The sequence below is a fragment of the Trachemys scripta genome, chromosome 6, assembly GCF_013100865.1.
Source record: "Trachemys scripta elegans isolate TJP31775 chromosome 6, CAS_Tse_1.0, whole genome shotgun sequence".
Classification (NCBI taxonomy): Eukaryota; Metazoa; Chordata; order Testudines; family Emydidae; genus Trachemys; species Trachemys scripta.
In genome coordinates this window covers 106,151,583-106,165,588 of record NC_048303.1, presented here as the reverse complement: position 1 = coordinate 106,165,588, position 14,006 = coordinate 106,151,583, and the positions used below count along the sequence as shown (strand labels likewise).

At 42.1% G+C, this 14,006-nt stretch overlaps 1 protein-coding gene across 50 annotated transcripts in view; it reads right to left on the bottom strand.

The window, feature by feature from the left end:
* The window catches only part of PTPRD (protein tyrosine phosphatase receptor type D), a 601,896-nt gene that overhangs the window by 165,655 nt on the left and 422,235 nt on the right, over window positions 1-14,006 (bottom strand). For all 50 annotated transcript variants that reach the window (XM_034773574.1, XM_034773573.1, XM_034773577.1 and 47 more), the window contains one exon: window positions 9,447-10,028. In XM_034773574.1, coding sequence (XP_034629465.1) covers window positions 9,447-10,028 — 582 coding nt within the window. The remainder of the gene's footprint in view (window positions 1-9,446; window positions 10,029-14,006) is intronic.

Sequence of the window (14,006 nt, the reverse complement as noted above, 5' to 3'; positions counted from 1 at the left end):
TAGACAATTCCACAACAAAACAAAGGGAGCTACAACAAACAAAATACTAAACCAAAACCAGTACAATACTGCTAGTAATCTTTGTAGGAATGAATCAAAGCCTCAAGACGTTGTATAAGCACAGCCCAAGTTGAGTACAAATTAAAAAATACAAACTAAGGGTACGTCTATACTTACCTCCGTGTTCGGCGGTAAGCAATCGATCTTCTGGGATCGATTTATCACGTCTTGTCTAGACGCGATAAATCAATCCCGGAAGTGCTTGCCCTTGACACCGGTACTCCTGCTCCGCGAGAGGAGTACGCGGAGTCGACGGGGGAGCCTGCCTGCCTCGTGTGGACCCGCGGTAAGTACCTTGTAGTTCGAACTAAGATACTTCGACTTTGGCTACGTTATTCACATAGCTGAAGTTGCGTATCTTAGTTCGAACTGGGGGGTTAGTGTGGACCAGCCCTAACTTTTTCACCCATTTCAGGCATTTCACTGTAACCCATACATGGCACTTCTTTAGCCCAGAAAAAATAGTGCTCAGCAGTAGCAATGCAAACAGGAACCAAGCTGCATATGCAGATATCTGCAGCTTCTGATCTACTCCACAGATGAAAAAGCAACTAAAGAGAGGCAGTTACAGGCTGTGGAAACTGTGCAGGTTGCCTTGCTCTTGCTACTGGGGCATGTTCTACAACATAGAACTATAGGCTAAACCAAATCCAACTTGTCACATTGCATGATCATCGCACAGAGTGGGAATTTTTTACAGCACAGGTATTTTTGGAGAACAAAACATTTCAATAGCATCTTTTATCCAATGATTTAAAAGTGCCCTACAAACCTTAATTATAATATATGAAGATATACTTATCTCATAGAACTGGAAGGGACCTTGAAAGGTCATCAAGTCCAGTCCCCTGCCTTCACTAGCAGGACCAATTTTTTTGCCCAGATTGCTAAATGGACCCCTCAAGGATTGAACTGACAACCCTGGGTTTAGAAGGCCAATGCTCAAACCACTGAGCTATCCCTCCGCCCCCAAGAATTAAGATTCTTAACTTTACTGTGAAGTATGTATATTGTTATTCTCATTTTATATAGAGGAAATAGACACAGAGATGTTAGGCAACTTACACAAGATTACACAGTGATTCATTGACAAAGCAGTTTATAGAATCAAAAATTAACTGATTTCCAGATCCATCCTCTAACCTCTATATCAGGGGTGGGCAAACTTTTTGGCCCGAGGGCCACATCTGGGAATAGAAATTGTATGGCGGGCCATGAATGCTCACAAAATTGGGGTTAGGGTGCAGAAGGGGGTGAGGCCTCTGGTTGGGGGTGTGGGCTCTGGGGTGGGGCCAAAAAATGCAGAGTTCAGGATGTGGGAGAGGGCTCCGGACTGGGGCAGGGGAGTAGGATGCGGGGTCGGGGGATGAGGGCTCCGGCTGGGGGTGTGGGCTGTGGGTTGGGGTTGGGGATGAGGGATTTGGGGTGCAGGAGGGTGCTCTGGGCTGGGATTGAGAGGTTCAGAGGATGGGATAGGGATCAGGGCTAGGGCAGGGGGTTGGGGTGCGGGGAGAGGCTCAGGGGTGCAGGCTCCAGGCGGCATTTACCTCAAGTGGTTCCCAGAAGCAGCAGCATGTCCCTTCTCCAGCTCCTACACGGAGGTGCGGCCAGGTGGCTCTGAATGCTGCGCCATCCGCAGGCACTGCCCCTGCAGCACCCATTGGCTGAGGTTCCCAGCCAATGGGAGCTGCAGGGGCAGCACTTGGAGCAGGGGTAGCGTGCAGAGTGGAGCCCTCTGGCTACTCCTATGCTTACATGCCGCTGCTTCTGGGAACTGTGTGGAGCGGCCCCCCACCCTGCTGCCCAGCTGGACTGCTGGAGAGGGGCAAGCCCCAGACCCACCTCCCCAGCGCGAGCTCGAGGGCCGTAGTTTGCCCACCCCTGCTCTAGATCGTGGTTCCTATCATGGTCCTTTGTACATATCCACAAGCAAACACAGAAAGCAGTGTGATTCTTAGAGAAGTAGCTTAGGAATTAGAAGTTCTAGAAATGGGCATAGGGGAGTTAACAGGAGAAGTTACAAGCTGAGTGGAGTTGGAAAGGGCCAAGATTTTGTGTTTCCTGAGAATCTCATAAAGTTGTTCCTAATAAGCCTTTACAGTTTAGGAATAAATAGCCCACATTTTTTTCTTTTTTTGTCACTTGATATTCATTTTTGTTAAAATACCACATTCTCTCTACACAGTACACAAGGTAATTAAAAGTAAACTGAGATAGTTTATTAATCCTGTGTCTGTGTCTACTCTCTCAGAAGTAACTTATGTAAATAAGCCTGGAGGTTTCTGACTCCTTAGAATTCTACAGTTTTAAACCTAGAGTGATAATATTGAAGAATAATTAACTAATTAAAAAGTGTAAATGTGCAGTACATTTTGTCAAAAATCTCAAAACCTGTAAATCAACTGCTGTAGAAGTTAATGAACAACTAACAATGCTAAAGTGCAATAAAAATACGATGGTACAAACTCAAAAATATATTAAACATTTACTTGTAGGAAAATAGTCTGAATGATTGAAAAAATCAGGAGAGCTATTCTTGGGAGTGTTTATGGTATATGGTCAGTTTAATTCTATTGATGTATTTCACACTGCCCTCTCCCGTACTCAACTTAGGGTACGTCTTCACTTACCGGAGGGTCCGGCGGCAGGCAATCGATGTTCTGGGATCGATTTATCGCGTCTGGTTAAGACGCGATAAATCGATCCCGGAAGTGCTCGCCGTCGACGCCAGTACTCCAGCTCGCCGAGAGGAGTACGTGGCATCGACGGGGGAGCCTTCCTGCTGCGTCTGGACCCGCGGTAAGTTCGGACTAAGGTACTTCGAATTCAGCTACGTTATTAACGTAGCTGAATTTGCGTACCTTAGTCCGAAGTGGGGGCTTAGTGGGGACCAGGCCTTAGAAGGTCCACAGAAATGTATGCTTCACATTTCCAGCATTCTTTATAGTACTTTACATTACAGGGCTCAAAATCCCTATTAATTCAGTGTCTCAGGGCAGATATATTTTTTGAGGTCACTTTTTTTTCTTAACACATACCTGCTCAGTGGGTCACTTAACTCAGTTATTCAGGCAGAAAGAAGGAGAAAAAGGGAAGAGAATATCAAGGAAGGAAGTGGGGATGCAAATAAACCATGCCTGCAAAGAATGAATTGAGCAGGAGGCTAGAAAAATAACATAAAAGGAATGAGAGGACAGAGAACACAAGAAGAGAGCGAAGAAAACAAGAGAATGCTGCCATGGCTTGTAAAACAAAAGTACACATTTTCAGTTTAAAATAAAACAAACAAACAAACAAACAAAAATAGCCTAGAAGAACAAACAAAAGCAAAACAGAAGGGGAAAAAAGAGTAGATTAAAAGGAGGAGAGGAAACATTGAGGAAGGGAAGTGGAGGGACAGAACAGGAGAAGGAAGCTGGAAAAATGGAACAGAAGAAGCGATAATATTGTGGCCGGCATGCAAAAACTCGTATAAAGGCCAGGAAATACAGGAGTTTCAGCTCAGAGAATTTCCTGGATTGCTGCCTTGTGTGTAGGGAAGAGTTTTACACTGCTCCCATCATTGTAGTATCTGACTGCAGGGGTCTGAGAGTGTGGCCCTCTTCACGTAGAAATACCTTGATATCAGCAGGGTTATTCCTGCAGATATTGAGATATGTCAAGAAAGCTGGGGTTATCTGAATGGAGATCTTCTGCATTAGGTCCTCTTTTCCACAAGGCAGCATGGCTCCCTCATCAGCACTATAGTACTCAGCAATTCCATTGCCAATTTTAGGAAAGATAGCCACTTTCTTTGGCACTATTCTGCACTGCACCTCCTTGGTGCTCAGCTGCACCTACCCCTCACTCTTTTCCCTGTCCCAAGCCTTGTGGAGATCCAACTATACAGTCATGACATAGACAGGCTTCCATGAGCTCCCAGACAGGCTGCTGCAGGACTATCACTTTCTCTTGTTTGGCATTTCTGGGGCATTTAGCACTGTTTTCTACTTCTTCCATGTCTGACACTCCACAGAATTATAGGGCCTTAGGTGAGCGAAATGCATTGGTTTTAGACTTCATTTTCATTTACAAATTTTTTTAACATGGGGGCATACACAGAGGAAGGAGGGAAGTGATGATGCCAAAATGACTGATTGAACTGGTGTCAAATTATTGCTGATGGTTATGCAAGAAACTAATTTTAACAGGACACTTTATTACTATTACATTTTTGCATGTGTTTGATGTTCATGAAAGGTGTCAGACTGACAGCCTCAGAGTCTACTACTAAGCTACAGTATAGAATTGTAAGAATAATTTGTTTAAAAATTGCATGTTTTTCTCTGCATTTCAACCCTTCTATTAGAAACAGAACAAAAAAAAAATCCAACTCATTAGCTTTACAATAAGGTTTGTTGAATGTGTAATATAATATTTTCCCTTTTACATTTATTTTAAAGATAGATATCTGATCTTCCTATAATTGTTCCTTTCCATGCATTCAAACGCTTTCTTAACTATAATGTTCCGTTGTGACTGTATATACACTTTAACTTTCATGTTAAGTAACATCCTTAGCTTAGAGTTAACAATCTGTTTTATACAGTAAATTTTTTTTTTAAATCTAGGAGTTTCCCATAGTTATCTATGCCTCCTGGAATTCCCTGTCCCGTGGAGTCTCTGGTTCTCCCTGCAATGCTCCCAATCCCTACATAGTGGTTCTTCCTGGTCTGGGAAGCTAATAAAAGCATGATCCTTTGTTCCTCCTCAGTAACTTTCCTCTCTCTGCAGAGTTGAGGAACACCCCTGGCCCTGACACCCGTCGGAAGATTTTTTTTTTATGAGGTGTGCAAGATGAAGGATGCACCTGGAGTCTGCTCTGGCATGTGGACGAGGGGTTGGTTTGAGAAAATTAAAAAAGTGAGGGTTGTGTTTCAGGGAAAATGTAACTAGCGAGTTCTGTAGTGAATTAGCTGTGAATGGGGACCAGGAATGAGAGACATAGTTTACTGATGGGGCAACATAAATTAGGAGAGCACATCACAATCCAGTATATATGAATTTGTCCATGCTGAAGTCCAGCATTTGCAGGAGTCAAATCATTTAGAGAACATACATGGCTTGATCCTCCAGTCATTGATGTCAGGGGCAAAGCTCCCACTGATGTTAATGATGCAGGATCAGGGTCTTTCTACACAACCCTACTGGCATCTGCTCTAACATTTTCTATGTTGGCTTTTAATAGCTACATTTTTTTAAAATGTTGGCTATTCATGGTGAAAATGTTATCCATTTTTGTCAATGGCAGAAATATCATAATAGTGATGAAGAATTATAATTTTTTTTTATATTAACCTCTGCATGTTAAATGTACAAGTGTTAAAAACAAGGCAATTGTAAGTTACAGGGATATAAAAAAGCATGTTAGATACCAGTCCTTATTCTTCAAAAGGGAATTATTTTAAAACTCCTTCAAACTCTTCCAAAGTGTTTACTTGTAACTTTCCACAAATATACAACTGCTCCCTAACAGTGGTGTGTTAAATTTGATTATGGCAAATATTTGCTTTAGTCAATGACAAACAGACTGAAACCCCAACTTTGAAAACTAAATGCAACCTTAACTATGGAGTTGCGGCTGACAACTTCATAATGTAAGATCAAGAGGCTTTTCCAAGATTTATGGTGAAAGAACAGAACAACCATAAGAAATCAGGATGTCATCTGCCTGGATTTACTGTAGTTAAAGAAATGCAAGGAAAACAATACCCGAGAACACAGATTTAAGCTACTCTTTTAAACAATCTGCAGCTTATTATACAACAAAGACAATACTTTCAACTGCTCACAGTTTAGAAAAAATAGTTATCCTTAGACAAAAAAGAATGAAATGTAGACTGCCATTCCATCCTAGCAGTCAAAAATCCCCTTTTCGGGACAAGTCACTCCTTAAAATATATATTTGAGCCACTGCTTTGAATGGTAAGTGACTTTCTAAGACATGATAGTCCCTCAGTTAGAGAGCTACAATATTTTACCCTGACCCCACTTATGTGAAACTGAACCACAGCCCACAATAAAAACAACGTGGGAGAGTTCTAATACATGCCATGGAAAAATCATCTTTTTGATGAAGAAAGAAAAAAGAAAGAAAAACCAAATATTTGTGGCCAACATCTTAATTGAATTGTTTTGTTTGGGATTAGTTAGATATTTAACCATGTCTGCTTGAGCTGCCGCAGTGGCTATTGGGAATTGTAGTTTGCATGCCTTGTGCCATGCCATTATCCGCAGTGAGCTGGATCCCTGGTTGGACTCTTACATGAGGCCCATAATCTCCCCTCTTGTTGAACCACTGAGATGCACCATAAAAGTCCCATAGCGTGGTGCACCATGGGAGATGTAGTTTGGGCATTGAGTTTAGCCCATAAAAAATATTGTGGGCATGAGGTACCCGAACTACTACTCCTATGATGCACCGTGGCAGCTCAGGGGGACATATTTTAATGAGACCCAAGCTGAACTTAACATTTAGATTATGGTTCCAAATCTAAAACGTTGTGTTTTTCAGGGTGTTCAGGTTTTTCATAAAAAGGTAAAGTTTTCAATGGAAGCAGAAAAAATCGTTTATTACAAAACCAAATTTTTCATTGAAAAAGTTTCAATTAAATTTTTGACCAGATCTATTCAGACGACCTAAAAAGTGAGAAGTAAAAATCAAGATACCTGTTTCTTTAGCACCATTTTGTCATATTCAACTTGAATATTTATTATGCTGGTGCTGAAAATAAAACCCTTCCAAATGTGTTTATTTTCAAAATCCTCAGAACATTTTCCTGCCTCCCAATGATCACAATGCACATAATAGGAAAAGGCTTTGAAGGAAACCAAGCTATCATAATACTGAATGGCACTGCTGTCAATCAAACTGTAGGACACAAATGCTGGTCCCAGTGAAGTCAATTGGAGTTTTGTCTTTGACTTCCATGGGAGCATGATTTGGTCCATCAAGTGATAGCTTACAAAACTGAAATAATTATTCATGTGTTTTTAAGTTCTATACAGAGAAAAACAAACAAAAAACAACCCCAAACCCAACCATCATTCCAGGTCCTGCTTCTTATGGCATTCTCTCTGTGTGTGTATATTTTTATATATACACACACGTACACACGAGAGAGAGAGAGAGAGAGAGAGATTCAAACCACAAAATCCAGATCCTAATTTGAATACTCCAGTTTTTAGAGGAGGGAGGATATGTATCTGAAGTTTTCATTAATCTCATTACAAAGATGGACCATTCACTAAATTTGGATCCAGATCAAGGTTCAGATTTAAAGCTTTCCTAAAGTTTGGCACTGCTATAAGCTGGAGTGCACTGGCGCTGGAACAATTTGTATAGTGGGGGTTCCCAAAGCCATTGAACAAAACTGCAAACCCTTTATATGATGGGAAATATTTCAAGTTAGGAGGTGCTGCCGTATCCCAGCATCCCTACTTGCAGCACCCCCGCTGGAATGCTGTACTAGATCCAACTTCCCTACCCCATCCTGTTGACTGGAAATGTTCACATGCTTCTATGCATTTTCCATCAGGCTCATGCTTTGAAAAGCCTCTCCTCTCTCAAAACTGTTGTTTTTCTGAGACAGTGTAAAAATAAAATGTCAGGTCAAGTCAGTTCCCAAAGTGAAAACACTGGCATTGAGAATCACTCCAATAGCATCATCATTATCAGGACTTCTTCATGTTACAGCAGCAAGAAGAAACAGCACAGGAGGGCATGTTAAGTGATCCAGTTTTAACAACACCAAGATGCCAGAAATGTTTAAATACATGGAGAACTCCTCAGGTGACTATGCTTAGTAACATAACTTGGGTCATTCCAACTGGACCACAGCAGGAAATAGTTGCTCCATTGAAGTTAATGACAAACTCCTACTGACCTCAAACAGAGCAGAACCAGGCCCTTACTGAACAAAATGGATGAACAGCTTGTTGTGTCTCCATCTAATACAATCTATCACACTAAGATCTAGAAAGGAGAGAGCAATATGGCAATCTAAAGATAAGCCTCTGAAAAATGTTACAAATATATCAAAAGCCAAAATTAGTATTCACTATCTAAATATACATACAAATATCAATCATCAATCAATCAGAAATGCTAATGAATAAACTTCTAATTTTAAATAATTTTAAAAACTGAACACACATTTCCCCAGTACACAGTACTTGCAGAAATTCCAAGACAATGGATCAAATTCTGTTCTCCATTACACACATGTAACTCCACAGAAGTCAATGGATTTGCATGCAGGTAAACAATGGCAGAGTTTGATCCAATGCCTTGAGTTATATTTTGGAGACATGTTTTTCAAAGGTTGAGGGACCTTGAACTTCTACCACAAGAAACTTTGCTAGTGCTAAAAAATTCAACTGACTTACAAGTAGCATTCTATATTTCTAGGTGACCATTGAACTATGGCATATTTCACACATCTTGTTCTAGGACAGTAAACATTAGGGAGTTTTTATTCCATAGAGCTACAATAAAATAATTTCTGCAATTTAGCACGACCAGCATTTGTGGCTTTTGATTTCATAAATATTCTTTGCATTCACTGAGCTTGCTAATGATTTGATAATAAAATTAACTCATAGACCTAAAGGTCCTGTACACAGACAAAACCTACCTGCAAATATAAAACAAAGAAATAGTAACCTTGTTTTACCTAGAACTGTGGTGCTTTCCGTTGATGAGTGGGGAAGGGAGGTTTATAAATCAGAAGTGTGAGGATGTGCTTCTGTGTGCATATACACTGTTTTAATGATTTTAAACATTTTCAACACACAGAGATATATGTGTATACATATGTGCGTGTATGTGTAGTATATACGTATTTTACATTTCCAAATCAATGTTAACAAAAATGATCTAACATATGATGCCCCGTATACAATCTAAATTAAAATCAACTCCACAGAATATTCAAGGACAAGGCCACTAAAATGCCAGCTAATAACTGCTGGACAAACATAGTGTGGTACTTAGCATTAGAGGTCCTGTCATAGCCAAGCAGTGGCCACAACATTTAGCTTTCTCCACAGTCTCACTTAGAATACTGTTGCTATGGTAGAGTTGTTCAAGATTTATACATTGCTGAAAAAGGGAATGGAAGATTTGACGATAAAGACAATTTCCTCCATTTTAATGGCTGCAAGGGCTGTGGAACGGCCGAAAGATGGTTTGTGAATGATGACTTTTAATGGGCAACATTTTGGAAGATCAAAAGAAAACTTCGGACATCTCTTGGGAGTATTTATTTCCCAACATTCACTCACTCAAATACTGTCTGCCCAATTTCTACATGTATGTAATTTATTCCACCATATTGCAGTCTTACCTCCTGTCTGAGTGATGACTTGAATGTCAGTAGAGAGGGGTCCATCCCCGACAGAAGTAAAAGCAAGAACCTTCACAGAATATGTTTTCTGTGGTACTAAATTTCCAATAGTGGTGATATGGCTGTCAGCCACATTGTGTTTCATCCAGCTGTTGACATGTTGGGTGGGGTCCATGGTGTAATAAACTCTGTATCCTTGAATTTGGCCATTTGGTTCCTCGGGTTCTTCCCATTGTACCAAAATTGTAGTTGAGCTCAACATACGAGCCTGTACACTGCGAGGTGCACTAGATGGTGCTTGTTCTGAGGTCCTTGTTGACACTGGCTCACTGGGTGGGCCCCGTCCAATATTATTTACAGCAACTACCCTGAATTCATATTCTGAATATGGGCTTAGACCTGCAACACTGTAGCGTGTTGTAGCCACCCCATCAATTTCTTTATACAGTTCCTCAGAGTTTTTAGGTTTATGTTGGATTATGTAGTAAGAGACTGGCTCAGGGTTCCCAGAATCCCAAGTCAACGTTATGCTTGTTGCTGTGCTTTCCGTCACCACAGGAGTTCCTGGAGGTTTGGGTAAGGCTAAAAATAATACCATAAAATTAAGTTAATAACCAGTACATACCAATCCTTCTTTACTCTTAAAGTGTGATATGAAATCAAACAAAGCAAATCATGACATGGGCTGCAATGTTGTTGCTTTGGGCAGGAGCTACATCCCCTATTTAGAATTCAACTCTTTCATAGGAAATCCAATTGTTTAGTACTGTTATTTATTCCAGAAACTTAACAGAGAACACAGAAATATCTCAAATCCCCCATTAAAAAAGGTCTTTTGATACATGGCACAATAATGATTTTTACCATAGATCCACTAAGGCTAGGTCCACACTACCCGCCTGATTTGGCGGGTAGAGATCGATCTTCTGGGATCAATTTATCGCGTCTCATCTGGACGCAATAAATCGATCCCAGAAGCGCTCCCCCATCAACTGCGGAACTCCTACTCACCGACAGGAGGAAGCGCTGTCGATGGGGGAGCTTGCCTGCACCGCATGGACCCGCAGTAAGTAAACTTAGTTCGATCTAGGAAACGTCAACTTCAGCTACGCTATTCTTGTAGCTGAAGTTATGTTTCCTAGATCGATCCCCCGCCCCAGTGTGGACCAAGCCTAAGCATCTGCACAAGAACAGCCTTGCATGCAGACGGAGAGCATGCACTGTTAAGGCTCGATTTTCAGAGTGCTGGATACCTTCGGCTTCTAATGAACTTAATAGGAGTTGCAGACAACCAATAACTCTGAAAATCAGCCATCAACTTTTTAACCATTGCTGCTTTTGAAAAGTATACGGCCCTTGATTTAGCTAGAATGAAGGTAGCAAAAAACAGTAATGAAAGGAGAGGTTTGCTTATCTACTAATACGATTGCTGCCTGAATCAGTAGTTTATAATTTTAGTAATGCAGGAGTAGGCCAGATAGATGGACTAAATTCAAAAGAACATTGCAAACAAGAACATGTTTTGAAGTGCAACTATACGATAAGGGCTGATCCTGTAAGGAACTGAACTGATCTCTGCCTGCAGTCAGTACGAGAGTAGGGGAATCAACACCTCACGGTGCATGCTCAGTACTTCAGTAGTGGATCTTATGTACTGTGTAGTGAGTTTAGGCACATCCTTGAACTGCACCACCCCAGGAGGCCTTCCAGTCACAATTCTTGCTTCCTCCTTGCTCTGTGTGGAATGTCAACATCAGCAGCTAACTGTAACACACTTGCTCCAGTTGGATTGGTCAGTGAGTGGGGAGCAGAGCTAAGATTCTGCCCCACCTCTCTCCATTGTGTTTACATATCCTGAAGAGGGAGTAAGTAGGTATACAGCCCTTACTTATTGCTGCGTGCCTGGATTCAAGGTCCAGGTAGACTATACAGAGTTTTAAGGGGGTTGTTGTCATTTGCTTTTACTCTCATGCTCAGGCATGTACTCCAAGTCACAGTCGAGCCCTAAATAATTTTCTGTGGCTATTCTTAAAGCCAAGGCCGGCGCTTCCATTTAGGTGACCTAGGCGATTGCCTAGGGCAACAGGATTTGGGGAGGGTGGCATTTTGCCACCCTCGGCGGCAATTCAGCAGTGGGGGGTCCTTCCGCACTGTGGGTCTTCAGTCGCAATTCTGCGGCGGGTCCTTCACTCGCTCTGGGACCCACCGCCGAAGTGCCCTGAAGACCGGGAGCGCGGAAGGACCCCCGCCGCCAAATTGCCGCCGCCGACCGGGAGTGTGGAAGGACCCCTGCCTAGAGCGCCAAAAACCCTGGCGCCGCTCCTGCTTAAAGCCTATTTTGCCCTCCGAATTACTGCTTACTGCCACAGCTTTTCAGAACTTAAGAAGTCTGTTAAACAATTATCTGCAAAGACAATTATGGAACCAGTTTCACTTAGCTGCATACTGAAGCACAAATGTATTGTAAATTGTGGAAAAGTGGGCAGCATTAATTGTATTCATCTCTGTTACTTGTATTGCTTGTGTAGTGTCTACTCCTGGTGGAAACACATCAGCCTACCAAAGCTCCCACCCATACCCTATGCTTCTGGAAACACATCAGCCTACCAAAGCTCCCGCCCATACCCTATGCTTCTGTTTCTTACTTTTTGTCCCATTCACATTGCACTTTTGTTTATACGGAAAAAGAAAAGTTGTTATTGCTAAGGAAAACCTGCTATTTGCAGATGACAAAATAACAATGATTGTTTTCGGGCTTCCTTTTCTCTTTCAATAAATGAGATTATGCATTTTGTAGGAGAATGCAGGGGGAGCCTTTACTGCCCAGGAAACAGGCCCAGAAGTTAGCTGTAGTCTAGATCTACATTTTCTTTTGGACTGCCCAATGAAATCTTAGCGTTAACCAGGGACTAGCTCTATCAGCAGGCACCGGGGCAGGACACAATATGTTGCATTAAGAAGCAATAGAGTTGGCCCTGCTCTTAGAACCAGCCCTAAATCATTCTGCTCTGCATATATCTCAGGGCATCACCACTTGGGCATTTGAGTTGCACAACCTGTGTGACATGGAGATAGGGTTACCATGCGTCCGGGTTTTCTTGGACATTACCTTTTTTTTGGTAGTCCACTCTCCGTCTGGGTGGATTTTTGAAATAAGAGTCAAAGTCTGGGGTTATTGCAGAGCAGACATTATAGCTCAGAATGAGACCCCGATTGGTCTGCTTCCCAGCTGGTCCCTCCCTGCATCCCCAGCTGATGAGTCCATTCCCCTGCAGCCCTGATTCCCAGGCCTTTGAGGGGGCCTTGCAGAGAGGCGCTGACTGACAGCTGATGCTAGGTCCTGGGCTTGCACTTGCCACGGGGGCAGCGAACGACACTGCCCCCCACCTCCACTGAGTACTCCTGCCACAGATATGCCCTCCAGCACCCCCCAGATACTCCTCCCAATACATACACACCTCTCCAGGACCCTCACAAAATATTCCCTCCAGGACCCCCAACTCTACCCCACCTCCAATGCTCCCTTCTCCCCCAGCATCCTCTTTTTGGGAACCTGAAATATGGTAATCCTACATGGAACCCCTTGGCAAAGGGTCCCCTGTTCTTTGCAAACAACTCTCACTTCAGACCAGACAAACACACACACCAAACACGTCTTAAGGACATTTGGCCATAAAGAGTAACATATAAGGTATCGACAGAAAGCTTGCAACTTGTGAAGATTCTTGATCATTGTGAGATGTACAGACAGGTAATATTTAAGGAATAATGTATTAATATTGAAAATATGCTTTATGGACTTGGAGTAGAAATTAGTCATTGGGAGATAATGTGTCTTGGTGGTGGCCCATTTGGATAAGGTGTTATAATGCAAAGCTCAATTGTTTAGCCATGTGCAATACTAAGACTTTGAATGGTAAACCTTAAGAGGCAACTATCAATACCACTTGAAGATAAAAAAAAGGAGCTTTACAACAAGGGGTTTGCCCTGTCTGTGATATAGAAACAAAAGGCTGTTTGCAGTATAATGCAGAGGAGGCACTATCCATTCACTGACAAAACCACCTGTGGATGGGGAGTGCTTTAATGAGCATGTGGATCTTGATTCTTGAGTAACCATCCAGTTGTGCAACAGACTGAACATTGGGGGGAGGCAGGGAAATCTACTTTATTAGACCAGAAAAGGTAACTATTGATAAGTATAGGCCCAGGTTCACAGCTTATGATTTATTTTTGTATTGTAAACATTTATTTGCACCAAACTCTCTCGTTTCTAGATGAAATGTTATTCTTTCTTAAATAAATCTGCTTTTGTTTTATTGTAAATGCTCACAGCAGCGGTGGTTTAAGGTAAAACAGTGACAGGGCTGGATATCACAAGAGAATGAATCAAAGGGACTCATGTATTGGGGTGCACCTACTGTTAATCTACAAGGCAAAGGTAGGGCTTGCATAGCCCAGAGGAGAGTGTTTGAGTGGTTGAAAGGCTGGTGGTGTCAGGGAGCACCAAAGAAAGACTTCATCTCACTGGACGCAGTGGGTAACAAGGTGACTTACAGT